Source organism: Macrobrachium rosenbergii, unplaced genomic scaffold (assembly GCF_040412425.1).
Source record: "Macrobrachium rosenbergii isolate ZJJX-2024 unplaced genomic scaffold, ASM4041242v1 171, whole genome shotgun sequence".
NCBI lineage: Eukaryota > Metazoa > Arthropoda > Malacostraca > Decapoda > Palaemonidae > Macrobrachium > Macrobrachium rosenbergii.
This window is the reverse complement of record NW_027100729.1, coordinates 2,105,938-2,125,489: the sequence shown is the minus strand read 5'-3', so window position 1 is coordinate 2,125,489 and position 19,552 is coordinate 2,105,938. Positions and strand designations below refer to the sequence as shown.

General features: G+C 37.3%; 3 protein-coding genes across 3 annotated transcripts in view; all 3 read right to left on the bottom strand.

Annotated features, from left to right (window-relative positions):
* LOC136838168 (uncharacterized) overlaps positions 1-19,552 on the bottom strand; it is an 864,161-nt gene that overhangs the window by 773,371 nt on the left and 71,238 nt on the right. The window lies entirely within an intron of this gene.
* On the bottom strand, positions 1,988-9,203 carry LOC136838182 (uncharacterized). The gene is made up of 3 exons (XM_067103057.1): positions 6,203-9,203; positions 5,425-5,634; positions 1,988-3,847 (listed from the first exon to the last, which is right to left on the bottom strand). Exons 1-3 carry the CDS (start codon positions 7,056-7,058, stop codon positions 3,744-3,746), a joined length of 1,170 nt encoding a protein of 389 aa, XP_066959158.1. The 5' UTR covers positions 7,059-9,203; the 3' UTR covers positions 1,988-3,743.
* On the bottom strand, positions 7,110-8,752 carry LOC136838141 (NLR family CARD domain-containing protein 4-like). The gene is made up of 2 exons (XM_067102993.1): positions 7,205-8,752; positions 7,110-7,115 (listed from the first exon to the last, which is right to left on the bottom strand). Exons 1-2 carry the CDS (start codon positions 8,750-8,752, stop codon positions 7,110-7,112), a joined length of 1,554 nt encoding a protein of 517 aa, XP_066959094.1.

Here is a 19,552-nt window from a genome sequence, read left to right as displayed (position 1 = left end):
GAGTGTGAAGTGACACATATGCAAAGATGTGAATGAAATGACTGCATCGAAATATCAGGTGGAGAATCCGGACAGGCGTCATTCTGTTCACACCAGTGAGATGCCCAATGATAGGAATCCCCCACACTTAATTGTTCTCTCTTGTCTACTTTCACAAGAATGTTAGTTACAGGGTTCACTATGTCTAATCCAAGAGGCTCTTCATCCTTAGAGCATTGCAGTCAGCCATATTGATTTGTAAAAGACATAGAGTAAAAGACATAGATTAAAAGATACAGAGTAAGAAGAAGTAGTAGAAGATGACTTACTATTGTTTACTAAGGTGGTGATGCTACTGATTCTGACTGCTTCACTCACTCACCCACTCAAGTTTAAAATGACACGAGGCTTCTCATACTTCGAGTCCTCCTCCTCCTCCTCCTCCTCCTCCTCCTCCTCCTCCTCCTCCTCCTCCTCCTCCTCCTCCTCCTCCTCCTCCTCCTCCTCCTCCTCCTACGAAAATATGGCTCTTCCTCAGTCAGCAGCAACAAGATATATATTGATTCTCCGAAGTTCCTCTTAGTATTTTGTATAAACCTCTTTCCTGCCACTGGCCATTAATGGGTTAATTAATTAAGCCCACAATTTATATATTCATTTATTCTATAAAACAATAAACGACGAAGAAGAAAAATGTGGCTGTAAAACTCACCGGAAGACAGCTCCTCTGGGCTTATCGTCTGCTCAAAACACATCTGGTACGACACTGGACCTCCTTCCTGCCTTCCTGTCACTGGCCTCAATTAGTAGCAGCAGCAGCAGCAGGTGTTTGACTCTGAAACAGCTCTCTCCTCCTCCTCCTCCTCCTCCTCGTTTGTGTTTGTTTATTTTCTCTGTGCCTTTGATCAGTTCATTCCAGTTCTTCCCGTTTTCACAAGTGCATCTGAGCTGTGTAACTCCAGTGCTTGGTCACTTTTCATAATTTTTCCAGTCATGTCTCAAAAAGTTCTTTGTTTTAATAATGGGTCTCCTCCTCCTCCTCCTCCTCCTACCTTTTCAAAGACTGTACACTTGTTGCCTTTGTTCAATTGTATAGACAGGCCATACATGGACTTTATTTTATAAGAATCTGCTGAGGAGACAGTCCCAGACAGTCTCTCTGTCTCTCTCTCTCTCCCCCCAAAGGTGGAGGAGGAAGACAGCAGTATAACTCTACCCATAATTATTATTATCCAAGTTCAATTAGACATGAGAGTCTTTCTCTTCTTTCATCTCCTCAAGTTTTTATTTCTCCTCTTGCCATCCATATATTATTGGTTTTCCCTTCCCCTCAATAAAATGAAAAGCTCTCTCTCTCTCTCTCTCTCTCTCTCTCTCTCTCTCTCTCTCTCTCTCTCTCTCTCTCTCTCTCTCTCTCTCTTGACATTTCAGAGTTTCTGCTTACGTGTTCTCATCTGAAGAAACTAAAGAGGTTTTTGTCTTCTGAGACTCAAAACACACTTCCACTTCCCCAGTATTCACTGATTGCCTCTTCTCTTTCAACTGTGCTTTTGGAAGGTCAACAGTCTCACTCACTCACTCACTCACTCACTGACTAATGCATTTTTATCATGAAATGATTTTGGTAATATACTTGTTCTCTTGACAAGTTGATCAAACTTTCTGCAAGTTGAATCTTTTGACTGGCTGACTTTGCCTATTTCTTGCAATTCTCATCAACTCCATTTGTGGTTCTGTTGAATTAATCTTGGGATTATTTTGAATGACTTTCTTCTGCTGCATTTTTCTTGTTTTACATGTTTGTAGATGCAATATATACACGTATTCATTCAGTATCGTAAGTTGTATGCATTTGAAGCCTTACCAAAATGCAGATCACAAAAGATTATGATAAAGTTGACATAATATTTTATTCTCAAAAATCAAATGTTTCTCCATTTCCAGTATGAAACCTTGTTACCAAAACTACTTAATTATCTATGCATAACATGGCTAATAAAACACACGATGTAAGCATTCAGTGTATTTGCAAAGCTTAAACATTCACCAAACCATGGCCTAGGCATTTTAGTATTTCCATGTTGATAGATAGATAGATAGGTAAGTCTATTGGCTGCAACATTATTGTTATAAAAATGCAACAGGATCTCAAATATGGTCCAAGAAAAGGACCTAAAAGATAAACAAATAAATCTCAAGTCATAAAATCTTGTCAAAGCAGAACAGTGAAAAAAACATCACATTGTATAACATTTTCAACGTTGCCACCTTTACAAGTGGAGCTTGAAATGCAGCTAAATAAAGAAGAAGAAGCTTTAGTGTGTAAACATTTCAGCAGAACCTTCATGAATGACCACTACTCTACTTTCTTCCCTGCAAAACAACACAAAGGAAGCTGAGAGACATATTTATTATATTCTAGAGAACAAAAGCAAACTCACAAATGATAACAATATCCAGCAGTTCTTAGTCATTTCCTCATCTGTGTGTAGACAGAATTTAGAGGATTATTTGACACTGTTCTGACGCATGACGATGACCCGAAAATGTCCCCAATACTTGGAAGATTGGCCAACAACAACATTTTGGCAATGGGCAACAACATTTTGGCAATGGGCCACAAATTAGGATGCGAGGCAGAAGACGTAGATAAAGCATAGGAGAATACAACAAGAGTTAATATTATATATATCCTCTGTACTGGGAGCAATTTCAGAACACCAGGAGAGACACCCTCAGACCCACAAGCCTTGTGTGTCTGACTTCATATTTTGAGTCATCCAGTATATATATATATATATATATATATATATATATATATATATATATATATATATATATATATATATATATATATATATATGTCTAAAACTCTTGAAGTTGATCCTTACTGATAAGCAAACATGACAATGCATATATGTATAGAACAGCATAACTTGAATTAATAGTTCTCTATTTATGTCAGGAGAGATCCCTGTTGACTATGGCCTTAATATTAATACAATTAAACATTTGAATAAAGTATTTATCTTAATTATTTATCCACTCATTTGAAATCAACACTTTGACACATCAGAGAGAAAGAAACATTTCCTTTCCTTTCCTTTCAGTGACAGCAGTACAGCATAACAGAAGCACACAAAAGATGGAGCAGAGTGCTTCTTTCAGGAGGCTTGGTTATGTGGGAAGAATGGGAGACTAAGGGAGGAGGGCCTAGAAAGTGTTAGGGAGGGGGATGGGAGAGGGGGAGGTGTTGAAATGGAAGGGTATATAATGGTGTATTCAGTGACTTGTAATATGGAAGTCTTATTCTTCCTCCTCCTCCTCCTCCTCCTCCTCCTCCTCCTCCTCCCTTATTCAGCAGTGGGGGTATGAATGAGGCAGTGAATAATCTCTCATTTTTCCTGTGAGGCCACCCTTAGAGAGAGTGAGAGAGAGGTGCAGTGAAGGATAGACCAATACAGGTCTTAATATTGAACGTACTCTCTCTCTCTCTCTCTCTCTCTCTCTCTCTCTCTCTCTCTCTCTCTCTCTCTCTCTCTCTCTCTCTCTCTCTAAACAAAGAATAAAGACACTAAAGGAATAAAAGAGACTTGGGACAAAAGGCGCCATTTGCACTTTACCAAAAGATCTTCACAAGAAACAACAGCAATTGTTTTTCTTCTCTCCTTCTTCTTCTTATTATTCAATATCAGCATCCACAAGGATAAGTTAAGGACAAGAAACAGATAATGTTTGAATTCCTCTGCCCCTGCAGATCGTCCTCAGTTCTTCCACATCATCAATCGTTGTATCAGGATGCGGCCAAATAACCAATTCCTCAAAGGCGGAAGAATCAGCAGCTGGAGTAGAAGCTCCACGTCAAGATCTGAGGAAAGACAAAAATGGCAGGATATTAACACCTAAATAATTATAGTTTATTAAAACTATTATTCTATGATATAGTAGGGAAATCAAACGTTGATAAAAACACAGCCATTTTATTGATCACCAGCTATTTGTACTGTTTGTGGATGTGTTACAAACACAACAATAGCTGCCAAAATATAATTGATTTGTTGAAAAATGAACTAGAATCACAAAGGATGTATATTAAATGTAGATATACAAGCAATATTTCCAAGTATGTAACCAAAGAATTTTTAAATTATAAGTTTTGATTTTGATTTGCATTATTTTGTAGCAAAATGTTGTCTAAGTTTATATTTATATTTTTGTATTACAAGAATTACTCAATGTAAATTATTGAAATGTAATTGTATTTTTATAATAAAAGATAAAAAAAAAAAACACTTTACTTCCTCTCACTCACTCTTCCTCAACACTCACACACACATACATATATACCTACATACACACACACACACACACACACACATATATATATATATATATATATATATATATATATATATATATATATATATATATATATATATATATATATATATATATAGTGAGGCAGAGAGAGAGAAACAGATGCCAAAGTAATGACATCACTTTATTTAAGATCTCTGATCAAGAGAAAGAGGCTATACAGTGACAATGCTACTTTCCTTTCTTCTTCTTCTTCTTCTTCTTCTTCTTCTTCTTCTTCTTCTTCTTCTTCTTCTTCTTCTTCAGAGTTGCTCTACATAAATAAATAACTTTAGGTTTCAACGTTTAGGTTTAGGTCAAAGTCAATGTTTAGGTGTAGAAAAAATTCTCGACTCTTGAGAGAAAATCAGAAATTGGTGGGTGGGGTGGGGAGGTGGGAGGGGAGGGAGAGGGGTGGGGATGGAATCGGCTATCACATTCTGATCACGTGTGTGTGACTTCATCAGATGCATTGCCATGGCGACGAAGGCTGCAATTCAACTCTCTGTAAGTGCTCTCTCTCTCTCTCTCTCTCTCTCTCTCTCTCTCTCTCTCTCTATATATATATATATATATATATATATATATATATATATATATATATATATATATATATATATATATATATATATATATATATATAATATATATATATATATATATATATATATATATATATATACATATATATATATATATATATAAATATATATATCTGTATATACACTGTATATACATAGATACTGATATGGATATATATACATATATATAGATATATTCCTGTGTATATATGTATAAACACTGACTGAGGAGAATCACAGTGCTATGATAATTGAGAGGAAATATATGTGAAAACAGAAATAGCATAAAATGTAGTGAAGACTTTCAAAACTCTTATTATTCACCATTATATATATATAAAGTCTTCCTTTTCCTGGCCTCTTCTTCTTCTCATTCTCCTCCTCCTGCTACTCTTGTTCTTCTTCTTTTCATTCTATTCATAATGGAAGAGGAGGAGGAAAGAAGGAGGGAAAGGAACAGGAACAGTTTCTTGAGTGACGGTTGACTTTAGATGGTACGGATACTCACCTCTCATGAACTGTATCACTAAATCAGTGGCTCCTCCTCCCACCCTGCTTGTGGGAGCCAAAGTCCTGTTCATGACCTGGGCAATGCGATCCTCAGGAGCATAAAACATGAAGTATCTTAATCTCAGTTCATCTGCTGAAGAGGTCAAGAGAGAGAAGGGGTGATGAAGGCTCTCTAACTCTTCGTATCCATCCTCCCTAACGTCCAATCCTGTGGGATGAAACAAATGAGAGGAATTTTTGAGATGTTATTAATATTGTCATCTACAACGACAGAAAATAATAATAATAATGATAATGACTGACTATACTGAAGAAAAACAGTATAACAAAACTGTTGCTGTTTTGATTGTTATATTACAACATATATATATATATATATATATATATATATATATATATATATATATATATATATATATATATATATATATATATATATATAAAAATACACTATAAGATATGTATAGTGAGACAGGGAAACACACACATGCCGATGAATTAACATAACTCTTTAAAATCTCTTAAAAAGAAAACAAGCATTTCACTGCCATTTCTTCTTCTTCTTCTTCTTCTTCTTCTTCTTCTCCTTCTTCTTCTTCCTCAGAGTTGCTCTACACAAACGACTCATGAGGAGGAGGAGGAGGGAGGAGGAGGAGGTCATTACCAAAGAAGAAGAAGAAACAGAGAATAACTCAAAAGCTAAAAGTAATTTGAGTTATGGCTGAAGGTTTCAGTACTTTAAGGAAGCAAAGGTTGAAGGAGAAGTTCCTACTTACGTAAATAATCCACTGGATACAAAACCTCCTCCTGTCCTGCGAGCTGTTTGAATTCACTTAGATCCATCCGGATATAAATCATCTTCCTCGACCGAGACGCAGACCCCAGAGTTTTGTTGAGTGCTGAAAAATTTTTTGATACTTCTGAATGTCGAAATTTCAGTACAATCTCTCTGGGCCTCAATCTCCGCAGTAAGAACGGAAGGACATAAAGACTCTTGGGTTCTTTGAATGTTACGCTGTTCCTCAGAGCAAGTCCTCTCTCCATCTCTGACACAAGTAATTCCAGAACATATGGGTCCAGTCTGGTTTCAAATAATATATCCGAAAGGATATCTTGTGTACAGTCATTATCATCATCACCATCATCATTATCATCAACATCACCATTATCACCATCATCATTATCATCATCATCATCATCACCATCATCATTATCATCATCACCAGCATCATCATTATCATCATTATCACCATCATCATCACCATTATCATCAGTATCACCATCATCATTATCATCATCAGCATTATCATTATCACCATCATCATTATCAGCATTATCATTATCACCATCATCATTATCATCATCACCATCATCATCATCACCATCATCATTATCATTATCATCATCAGCATCACCATTATCACCATTATCATCATCAGCATTATCATTATCACCATCATCATTATCATCATCAGCATTATCATTATCACCATCATCATTATCATCATCACCATCATTATCATCACCATCATCATTATCATCATCATCATTATCACCATCATCCTTATCATCATCATCCTTATCATCATCATCCTTATCATCATCATCATCATCAATCATAAGAGGCAGCATGATACATAGAGTTCAATTAATTCACGTATTGTATCATAAAGCACCACTCTCTCAGTACTGTAAATGATTCCTGTTATGAAGGCGAGGACTCCTCTGAATTTCCTAAATAACTGTTTTAGATCTCTTCCGTCCCATAATCCTTTTGCCTGCAGCAAATCTCGAATGAAGTTTCCTCCTCCTTGCGGCCTCCTTCCAATCGATGTGATGATGTCATCACAGATGCTGCCTGCAGCTGCAAACTCCTGCTCACTTCTGTGTCTGTGGCAGTATACCTTTACAATCTCCTGTTGCTTCTTTGTGTTCTTTATGGAGAAATAGGATGACATGATGGCTTCAAAGTTTTGAAGTAGCTCTGGAGAATTAATCTCCATTTTGAAGCTTCTTACATCTGCCTCAGACCATTCATATTTTTCCTCAATGCAATACTTTAGAGACCATTTTCTGCACAGTGCATCAAATTCCTCCAGTGATTTTTCAGAGATTCCTGTCTTGTCGGAGATTCTCTTGATCTTGTGCTGTCTCAGCTGTAAGTAGACTGATGACCTGGTGCTCATTTCATCCCTTAATTCTGGACACTCAATGTAAAGGAGAATGAACAGGTTAAAATACAGTGGGGTTTGCAGGATGTCTCTAGTGCCAGTTTCCATTTTTGCTATTTTCTGAAGCAGTTCTTTCTTCATTTGCTCCTGTTGGGTGACGTCATCATCTTTCATCAGGTGGCCAATGAGCTTTTCTGCAAGCAATTTCATATCCTTTTTCTGAAGACCTGAAACTTTGAGGTTGATTCTGGAACGTTTTCCTTGGTTCACAATTTTTGTTAGTTCCTCTGTATTCCCTGGACGTGTTGTGACAACAAACTTCATCTTATTTGAAGCAAGTGCTAATATATTTCCGAAAAGTTTTCTTGAATTGATGTTGTACTCGTCATAGCCATCACATAAGACCAAACACTTTGACCCTAGGACTACCGATTTGACAAGATCAAAAGGAAATTGAGCAATAGTTTTTGGAATCAAACTCTTAAGGTAGTCATCAAAGTTGTCATGGTCATGATTCCTGAACTGCATATTAAGTAATAATGGGAAGGAAGAGAGTTCTGGCATATCTGTTGTCTTCTTGCACCATCCTTCAGCATAGGAACGAAGAATTGTGGTCTTTCCAGAACCTGCATCACCAGATAAAATCACAACTTCAGGGTCTTTTCCCATTTTGTCTTTGTTGAGGATTTCTTTTTGATTTACACTTTTATTGCCATGGGGACCTTTATTTAACTCCTGATCATCCACCACTTGTAAAGAGACCATGATGTTACCAGGATCTGTAGTACCATACTGAGCAAGCCAGTCGTAGGGCAAAATCTGACAGAGGCGTTCATTAAGAGACAGGAGTTCTGCTTCAGAGGATTCTTGTATCATGTCAAAAAGCTCACTCCCAAACTCTTTTAGTTCTTCTTTCAGCCTTTGTACATCCTGAGGGTTTGAGGAATCATATTTCTCACGGATCTTTTCTTGGAGCTTTGGAACAGCATTTTGGATCTCTGCTTTAAGCAGATCAATGTCAGCACTGTGTTTTGGAAAGAGAGACTTTGTTTTTCTCAAGCGTTTCCTTGAGTGTTGCTTGAAAGTCTCTGAGTATACTTTCCAAATCAGTGTCTGACATATAAGTGACTTCATAGCTAACAATTTTGCTCTCATCTTTGATTTTTTTCACTAATCCTCTGGTTTCACACCAGGGTCATTCACTCCCTTCTCCCAAAGAGCTTGGCAGATTTTGTACATCACTGTGATGTCCAGATCTTCTGGAGGCTTATCTGTAAGATTTTGGATTTCCTGGGGTTGAAAGGACTTTTTTTCCCTTTTAGTGGAACTTGGCTGTCTTCGAGAATCTCTCGGATTCTCTTGTTTTGTCCTTCAAGGAAGCATAGGTTGTATATTTTATAAACCACTTCCTTCCCCCAGTGCCTCACAAAATGGTAATGCCTCATAGACTTAAGAGTATCTGGAGAATAAATTGATCCTGAGGAGGAAGCCATGTTTCCTCAATAACACTGGGAGGCCAATGGACAGAGAGAGAGAGATAGAGTCTATACTTGTGCGCCTTTCCTTGTTTCCTCTTGCAAAAGACTTCAAGAAGAAGAGACAACCTAAGGAGGAGAAAAGAATAACAGCAGTTAAGACCAGGAAGTAGAACAAGAGAAACATCAGTAATGATGATAACGAGAGAAGCATTGTTAATATCAGCTTTGACTTGACTACTCATGATGAGATCAATTAGAGGAGGAGGAACCAGAGAGAATTTGAGGAATTGGAGGAAGGGAACAGATTGATGGATGGAGGAGACTGGAGAAAGGGAAGGAAGCAACATTTTGCTTAGGTTAGGTTGGGTTAAGGGCCTAGCCACAAATGCCCTGAATGCCCAAAGTCCGATATTGGTGCCATTTCCTAATTTTGGCCCACTTTATCACCCAAAACACCTTTCGGCCTCTAGAACGACCACCTAGGGCCACCCAAATCCAGTTGGCCATTCCTTGGCCGTCTGCCAGCCGTAGAGGGTATATATACTTGGAGTGGCGATCTCTATACCAGTACTACGTAGTTCTTGGGCGGTCTTCGCCCACCAGGGTGGTGCTGCAGAGCCTTGTGGCGGCCATCTTGAAAGGTCTGGTAACCCGCAAATTGAACAGGGGCTCAGTGCAGTTATGAATCTTTTTTTCTTGTTACTGTTTAATGGGTAAGTGGTTAGCGAATGTTTAGGGTTTAGTGAGGAAGTGTTGAGTGAATGTTTATGAGTAAGTGTTTAGTGTATGTTCAGTTTAGGTTTAGTGAATGTTTTGTGAATGTTAGTGAATGTTTAGTGTGTAAGTATTCAGTGAAAGCTTAGTGAGTCTTTAGGGTTTAGTGAATGTTTAGTGCATAAGTATTCAGTGAATGTTTAGTAAGTCTTTAGGATTTAGTGAATGTTTTGTGAATGTTAGTGAATGTTTAGTGTGTAAGTATTCAGTGAATGTTTAGTGAGTCTTTAGGGTTTAGTGAATGTTAGTGAATGTTTAGTGGGTAAGTATTCAGTGAATGTTTAGTGAGTGTTTAGTGATTGTCTTGTGAATGTTAGTGTTTACTGAATGATTAGTGTGTAAGTATTCAGTGAATGTTTAGTGAGTGTTTAGGGTTTAGTGAATGTTTAGTGAGTGTTTAGGGTTTAGCGAATGTTTTGTGAATGGTAGGGTTTAATGAATGTTTAGTGTGTAAGATTCGGTGAATGTTTAGTGAGTATTTAGTGAATGTCTTGTGACTGTCAGTGTTTAGTGAATGCTTAGTATGTGAGTGTTTAATGAGTGATTAGTAAATGTTCATTGGCTGTTTAGTGTTTAATGAGTGTTTAGGGTTTAGTGAGTGTTTAGTGTATACTGAGTGCCTAGTGAATGTTTAGTTTGTGTTTAGTGTATAGTGAGTACTTAGTGAATGTTTAGTGTATAGTGAGTGCTTAGCAAATGCTTAGTGAGTGTTTAGTGTATAGTGAGTACTTAGTAAGTGGTTAGTGTATAGTTAGTGCTTAGTGAGTGCTTAGTTAGTGTTTAGTGTTTAATGAATGTTTAGAATTAAGTGAATGTGTACTATTTGGAGTACAGTGAGTATTTATGAGCGTTTAGTGTATAGTGAGTGTTTAGTGCTTTATGAGCATTTAGTGTATAGTGAGTGTTTAGTGCTTACTGAGCGTTTAGTGTATAGTGAGTGTTTAGTGCTTTATGAGAGTTTAGTTTACAGTGAGTGCCTAGTGAGTGTTGAGTATTCAGTGAGTGTTTAGTGTTATTGAGTGTGAGTATGCAGTAAGTGTGAGTGTTTAGTGAGTGTGAGTGTCTAGTAAGTGTGAGTGTTTGTGAATGTAGGTGTTTTGTGATTGTTAGTGTTTAGTGTTTAGTGACTGTACAATACTCTTTAGTTAGTGTTTAGGGACTGTATGTAAAGAAAGTCCTGTAATTTACAGGGACAATTTATGCTAGACACTGCTTAGATCCAAGGGCAGATGCTTAGGCCTTGACCACAATGGCTGGAGTGCTTAGACCAACCTCTTTTTGCAAGGTCATTTTTCTCTGTGTAATTGGGTCAAATAATAATAATGATAATAATAATAGGTTCTGTTGAATATTATTGCTGCTTCAGCTGCATTTATTTTGTAGAAGACTTTTTCTATTTTCCTTATTGCGGACTTCTCTTCAGTGGAGGTGCGTGCTAACAGCTCGCCTATATTTGTCATTTCATGGGGGAAAAGTCAAAATCTGGATTCTGCTTCTTTATATATTCTATACAGTTGGTTCTATACAATTGTTGCCACGACGTGTTTCGACAGACTCTTCTGTCATTCTCCAGCGGGAGCTAGTAGAGGACTGGCAGATTGCATAGGTCCTTCTGAATTTATACACGGGCTTCAGCGGGGGGTCATGGATGGCGAATTCTGATTGGTTGCAGTCAGCGAACTTCAAGCCAAATTTCTGCGGCGAAGCTCGATCCTGACAGATCTTCGCAACCTGGGAATGTCATTCATTCCAGCGTTCCCATTGGCCTGCCGTTGCATGATGTCATGCCGGCTGACATCATCGGTAGTTTGGCTGCTATTGGGCTGTGGATGAATGATGTCATTATCTACTCTTTCTGTCGTAGTCGGGGGATTGTCTCGAAGGGCGCCTCGCTCATCAGGGGCATCTCCATTCTCAGGGTTGTCGTTTTCAGGTATTCGTTGGATTTGGCGGGTGTTCTACTAGCTCCCGCTGGAGAATGACAGAAGAGTCTGTCGAAACGCGTCGCGGCAACAATTGTATAGAACCAACTGTATAGAATATATAAAGAAGCAGAATCCAGATTTTGACTTTTCCCCCATGAAATGACAAATATAGGCGAGCTGTTAGCACGCACCTCCACTGAAGAGAAGTCCGCAATAAGGAAAATAGAAAAAGTCTTCTACAAAATAAATGCAGCTGAAGCAGCAATAATATTCAATAGAACCTGTTTAAAAGAGGGTCTGCTGCCAAATTATAATAATAATAATAATAATAATAATAATAATAATAATAAAAAAAATAAGATAATAATGAAATAATAAAAAAGATAAAAACGATAATATAGTAAGAATAATGATAATTATGAGCTTGACCGAGACCTCCCAATATGGCCGCCTGAGGTCACGCGCTCGGCCGGGAGGTCATCGCCACTCCTCCATGTTGTTGGCGCTCTATCTGTCTATCTATCTATCTATTTATCTATCTATGCTGCCAAACCCCCATTCCCCCCACCACAAACCCCCACCCCCCCGTCCACCACCCGCCTGTTTTTGGCCCATATTTCCCTTTTCCACCAATCACAGACCTCCAAAGCCCTTAGCCCCTGCCCATCCACCATGCCCGTAGGAATGACTCCAAACCTAGATAATAGGGTAGGTTTCAAACCTGTACCCTCCTTCTCCTTCCCATTCTACCATCCCCTTCCCCTTCCCTTACCAAATCCCCCTTCCCTTTGTAGCTTGTATAGTAACCACTTGACATATCTGGACGAAATTTAGTACGTGGCCATTGCTTGACCCCGACTACGACAGAAAGAATGAATAATGACGTAATCACGCTTAATAACAAATGTCGGCCGGCGTGACGTCACCCGCGACAATGAAGTACAGGTGAATGACATTCCCAGGTGCGAAGATGCAATGAGGTCAGCTTCTGTGGCGTGGCATTCGCTGACTGCAACAATCGAAATTCGCCATCGACCCCGCCGCCCCGCTGAAACCCGTATAATTGGAAGGACCTGATACGCCCGGTCTACCTTTCCGCTGAAACTGTTGAAGTCTGTGAAACGCGCGGCTTCAACAGTGGCGAACCAACTGTATAAATAAAGAGCAGAATCAGGTACGACTTTCCCAGTAATGTTTAAATATGAAGCGAGCTGAAGGTAACACACTCCTGAAGAAGAAGTAGAAAATGAAAAGTCTTCTACAAAACAAATGCAGCTATTTAACAATAATATTCAATAAAACCTATTAATGTTATTATTATTATTATTATTGTGTTGTGTGTTATTATTGTGTATTATTATTCAGAAGATGGAACCCTTGTCACTTATGCGACAAAACCACCACAGGGGACATTGATCTGAAATTCAAGCTTCCAGTAGGTGTTCATTAGGGAGGTGTAAGAGGGAGGTCAAGGAAATACCGAAGAAGAGATCTCACTTATTAAAAAAATTTTTTTTTAATAAATTAATAACTAGGTAAAATGTAAGTAAATTATGAAAACTGAATTATATATTTTTAGCAAACAGACATAATGAAGATTCTAGGCATTTATAATTATTTACAACTGCGTGTTCACAATGCATACACCATATGCATATATATATATATATATATATATATATATATATATATATATATATATATATATATATAAGTAAAAAGGCCAATAAACCCATTATTTTGGGGACCTCCTTCTGCCTTTACAAAAGCACTTTTGTTTGTCAAAACAAATAAACATCCACCAAAGCTGTAGAGAATTTCACCAGTAAGAATCCAACGCTCGCTATTCCAAGAGAAATAAATCTCTCTTTTATTAACCTGCTTTGCCTTCCCAGATAAAGGCAGAGAATCACAAAGGGATTTTCCTACGTTGTATTATATTTTTTATTGAGTGCACAAATCCTTCCTGAGACACCGGAAAATGTCAGCATTAAAAAATGAAAATTCAGTTTTCGTCTCACCTTGAGTTCAGGGTAATATATATTTGCCTTTCCTCTGCTAAAGAGTCAATGAATATTTTCTTCTCTTGTATTCCAGCTCTCACTCTCGCTCTTCCATGCACACACACACACGCACACACACACACACGCACACACATACAGAGCCGCAAGTTCACTGCCTACTTTCCATTTCCGTCCTCAGGTAACTCAGGGGAATGAATGCATCACGTAATCCAAACCTTGGGCCAAAATGGCTTTTGTCAGTCATGGGTGATATTATGCCCAGACCTTGGGCTTGTATCAGAATTACGAAAGGTTAAGTGAAAAGCCAGAAATTTGTTGATTCAGCTGTATAGAATACCATTTAATTCATGGAGTGGTTACCTGGATAAAGCCAAAAGTTTGAAGATTTTGTTTTTTTAATTATTTTTATCAAACTCAGCAAATATTATGCACATGTTTATAAGTGAATATTTTGTGTCTTATGTGGGTGTGAAGTCGGCAGTGTTCTTTGAAGTGAAAGGGCCCAGAAAGAATTAAAAACCTATATTTCAGTTGATTTTACTTCAGCGAACACTGGTAAATTGTATGAGATCAACTGGGGTGAGTTCGTTTGTTATAAAACAAGTAATTTATGTATATATATATATATATATATATATATATATATATATATATATATATATATATACTCTTTCTCTACACACACACACACACACACAAACATATATGTATATGTTAGTTTGATCTATAACCCCCAATTTTATGTCTCTCCAGTCCTCCCTGGTTCTCTCTCTCTCTCTCCTCTCTCTATCTCTCTCTCTCTCTCTCTCTCTCTCTCTCTCTCTCTCTACTCTATGTAGTATATACATACATACATACACATACAAGCACACAGAAATATATATATATATATATATATATATATATATATATATATATATATATATATATATATGTTATGCAGTGAACAAGTATGAGATTCACTAGTCAGGTTATGAAGAGAGACACGATATTGATAGTTTTAAAATGATGAGTCATGGGACCAAATGGGAGAATTGAAGACCCCAACAACAAACCTCCAAGAGTGGGAAAGGAAGGAGGAGTTAGAGGATAGACTAAGTGAAAAGGTCAGCAAATTGACCTGATTTGTCACTTGCCAAAAGTGGGGTTAGATTGAACCATTAGAGTAAAGTAGACGTCCTCAAGGAGGCGGAGTTTTATTCAACATAGGTCAAGTTCATTCTGATCAATTTTAGGAGAGTTACTTAGAAAACCAAATTGGATGGATTGTGTACTCGCTCCTCTCTTAACATCAAAGAAATTTTAAGTCCAGTGTGACTGGCCGTGTGAAATAATTAGGAATTTGTTTTGTAATAAAACTTATGAAAAACCGTGCCGGCAGATACTTACCCTCCTGAAGTAGAAAATATTAATAGAAAATTTCAACCCCTAACTTGCAGGTCCTGCGTTTACTATCAAGTGATCTACAGACACGGTCGTTCATATGGTGCAACGCAAAACACAAAAACAAAGAAAAACACTAAACCCATAACACCATAATTGGTAGCGGCGGTGGGATTTCGCCCAGCGCACATTTTGAAAAACATTAAAGTTCACGGCCCTGAAATTTACAGAGAGTGAGCAGTGACGGCGCTGAAACTAACTCTCGTTGTAGCGCAAATAATCTCAAGACGGTCTTCCTTTAGAAACACCAATACAACATCAACTACTGTAGCAGAAGCAAGCAGAACGAAATATTCAAGAAGCAGTGAATCTTTTTTGCGTCGATCGGAATGAAAAATTGACGGCGGTAAATCTGCCTAGTTTGAAACTTCCGAACATTCATAAGATATTAAATTCAGTTTGTAATTGTATATGAACATAATAATAAGAACAATAGTAATAATGCGGCATAGAACAGCGGTGATTTTTTGTAAGAAAAACAGAAATTTACGAAAGAAAGAATCAGCAACTCGCTATACTGCGCCGTCGCGAAGCGGAAGACGAAAACAAACTGTGTTGGCGGACGTATGAAGTCGCTTGCCATCTGCGTCAGTTCAGTGAACTTTTCTATCGTGTACAGACTTAAATACTGAAATTCCAAAATTTTGGTCGCTAAAGGAGACTTAGCCTTAGCGGTAGCAGAGCAGTGACGACGACGGCGACGAATGAGGAGCGGACGACGGCGACGAAAGAGTGAATTCGGAACGGCGATAAGTTTAGAAATCAACGCGTTGATAACCGCCTCTCGAAAGGTAGCGCCTTCAATCAACGATTTTGGAAGGATTCGATTTTCTTCATAAATTCCTTGATTTTGGACTGGAAGTCGGCCGAGCTGTGTGAATATCGCTGGATGCTAACGACAAATTGCGCTCAAGTGCAATCAGCGCGATCTTCAAATTGCAGGCGACACGAAGCTAATTGAATAATGAAAGCATTCCATTCCTAGTATCAGGGGAATTATCAAGAGAAATTTTTTTCTGTGAATAATTAAATTTTTTTGTGCGCGTAATTTTATATAATTATTTTCCCTGCAGTGCACAAATAATTTTTTTAAACAAATAATTTAAATAAATTATTTTCTTTTGAATAATATTCTGAAGAATTTTCCTTATTGTTGTACAGAGGAAATAATTTTTTTCTCACCTTTAGTAATTTTTTTTACGAAATAGAATTTTCGTTCACCTGAAGTGATAGAGACAATTCTGTTTGTCATTCTATCATAATAAATTTTATTGTTAAGCACTTGTGTACCTTATTTGCAATGGAACCCAAACAATTGTATACATAAGACTAATATCAGACTTTTTCAGATTGTGAGAGAGTCCTATGAGAATGGAGTTAGGAAAAATTTGAATTTTTGTATAGAAGGATACAGTCAACTCAGCAAACATGCAATTGGAAGTAAGTACCTGATTCTCAAATTAATTTTTTCAATTTTTCATTCTTGGAATCATTGAATATTTTATGAATTAATATGAATAACACTTTGGACGAAGTTATCGCCCGACTGCAACAGACAAGAAGCGAAGACCAGACTCCATATAACCTAAGACCTGTACCTGAACGACTTTCTAGACCAATTGATCCTGTATCTGAACCAGACGTTCTCATGGTCAAGGTCCCCATAGTTACCGAGTGCCTTCGCCCTTCGGTTAACCACTAACCCAATAACTTCCATTTAGTACCTAGAAATAACAACATGGCACCAAGCCGCCGTAATAACAAGCCACTAGATTTGTGGAACAGTAGACCCAAGTAATGTAGATAAAAGTAGATTAGAAAATGGTGTAAATCGAAGGATAGCAGACACAGAAAGCGATTTCAGCTGCTGGTATACAGATATGAGAGAAAGAAAATAGATGAAGCACTCTTGTATGTTAGTATGGAACATGGTGATGCACACAGTTTTGCATTCAGTACTTACAGGAATATTACTCTGTTTAACGGAATTTAAGAAACAGTGTTTACAATTTTGGCAACCAAGAAGCACAAGAAAGATCCATGGTATAACATAGGAACTTTCCATCATCAGAAATATGAGGTAATCATAGTTTAGCCACTAGAGTAAGAAGCTATAGATAGAGTGACGACAGATATGAAAGCTGTAGGAATTGTTGTTGGAAGGAAGGATGGTGATGATGATGGAAACAGATTTGGCTAGTATATCAAGGTATAGATATATATATGCCAGACCAATCTACGATGCTTTGGGTAAGGAAGAAAAAGTAGCCTTAAGAAGTACTGTGATAGGCCAAATGATGGAGAATTGTACAAACTTTGATGTATGAAAGGAAAGTAAACAATTCATAGTAATGGTGATTGCAGGAATAAATAGCTGAAGTGAAACAGAAATAATAGCAATCAGTCAATAGAAACCAATCAGGGCAAGCTAGGTCTAGGTATCAGGAAATAAAATTCGTTGTGATAAGTAGTGGAACAACAATAGGAGATTTAATCAATCAATGAAACAATCAAGGTAGGCCGCCAAACAGGTAACATTAGAATACCACTGGAACTAATGAGTAACAGTGAAATAACAGGACTCCTGGACAGAGGAGCTAGTCAGGCCAAAATTCAGGGAATAATGATACAGTTCAGCCAAATGAGAACAAAGTTGTGGAAATTGTGGTTTATAACAACCATACAACCCAGAATTGTAGAAGAAACAAATGGTGTTCGAATTGCAATAAGACAGGACATTTGATCCAAAACTGTTGGTACAACAAACAGGGAAATTCTCAGGGGTCTCAAAATAACCAAAGTACTCAGCTAATATTAAAATACACTCCTGATAACTTCAAATCAAAGGGATTCTCAGTGACAATCTGAGAGTGCAGCAGAAAGGTCCATCCTTACAGAAAGAAATAGTGACAGTGAATAAGGATGTGTCCCACAACAGACATTACTCGAAGTAATGAAATAAGTGTTTCTGTAAAAGAATTTTATTACGTGTCAGGAAGGAGTTGCCTATCATACAAGTACACTTAGAAGGTGTACACAAGTTCCATATTGTTGGATACAGGCAGTACTGTAAGTATCATAGATAAAGGCACTTTAATAAAACATATGGAGTTGTAGGCTTTCTCAAATGAGAGAATCTATAGGACCATAAAGGGGATCGCTGGAAAGCAAATAAGGGCTATAGGCAATGTCAATTTAAGTAAATTCTAAAATAAGAAATATAGGGGAAGAAGTTTGTGGTGTTGGAAGAGAAATATTTTCCAGCTCAAGCTCTATTTTCCTTCAGGCTAGAAAAGATGTGGAATTACACTAGATTGTAGCAATGGAAGAGTAACTATCAAGGAAATTGATAGAAATGTACTCTTGAAGAAGAGGAACAGTTTCCAGATAAACTTGATCACTTTACCTGAGACAGCCTCATCTGAAGAAATGAACATCCAACAGATAGAAATAGAATTTAATGCTTCTTGGGTAGGACAGTGTGTAGAAATTCAATGATAGAAGAAATAGAAGAAGATAGACAAACTACTTTTAAAAGCCTAGAAGCCACTCAGGAGGAATTCTCAGATAGCAGGTATGAACCTGATAACTCAAGTGCACGACAAGTAGATACCTCCGAAGAACTTAGTTCTTTTCCCAACCTGACGATCCTGACGCTAATAGATTGTAGTCACTTAATAATAAGAGAAGATACGGAAGAAGTATCTCAATGAGGTGTTGCTGTTAGGCAACCTAAGAAAATGACAGAGATAGGTTCTGTGATACTACAAGATGAAAATTCAGATGATACTGATGTCTGTACATATGATGCACAGAATGCAGAGAGATCTGCTTAGTTAGTACTGTAGATGATAATGTATAAAACTCAAATTAAACAATAGCGTTATACCATCACAAGGATATATATATATATATATATATATATATATATATATATATATATATATATATATATATATATATATATATATATATATATATATATATATATATATATATGCTATATATTTGTGTGTGTTTGCGCGTATGTGTATGTATGTATGTATTGATTTATACTCGTAGAATGAGACAGAAACAGAACCTCCCTTCAGCAGAGAGAGAGAGAGAGAGAGAGAGAGAGAGAGAGGCCAGGGAGGATCGAGAGACAACGTAGTGGGGTTTATAATTCAAACGAATGGCTGAGTTAGTTATAAATTGTTGTTTAACCAGACCTCTGAACTCTTTTGGGTTCTTCTCCAGGCTGAGAAAGAATGGGAAAAGAGTACATAAAAAATGAAGTAGTTAGCTAAATAAATAAATAATATAAAAGGG

Bases quoted from the DNA above. Each gene is read 5' to 3' on its own strand.
- LOC136838141 (XM_067102993.1), bottom strand. From the start codon at position 8,752: ATGAGAGCAAAATTGTTAGCTATGAAGTCACTTATATGTCAGACACTG.
- LOC136838182 (XM_067103057.1), bottom strand. From the start codon at position 7,058: ATGCTGCCTCTTATGATTGATGATGATGATGATGATAAGGATGATGAT. The intron at 5,635-6,202 runs GTAAGTAGGAAC...TTCATCCCACAG, and splicing joins GTATCCAGTGGATTATTTAC to GATTGGACGTTAGGGAGGAT. The intron at 3,848-5,424 runs GTGAGTATCCGT...GTCTTTCCTCAG, and splicing joins AGTGATACAGTTCATGAGAG to ATCTTGACGTGGAGCTTCTA.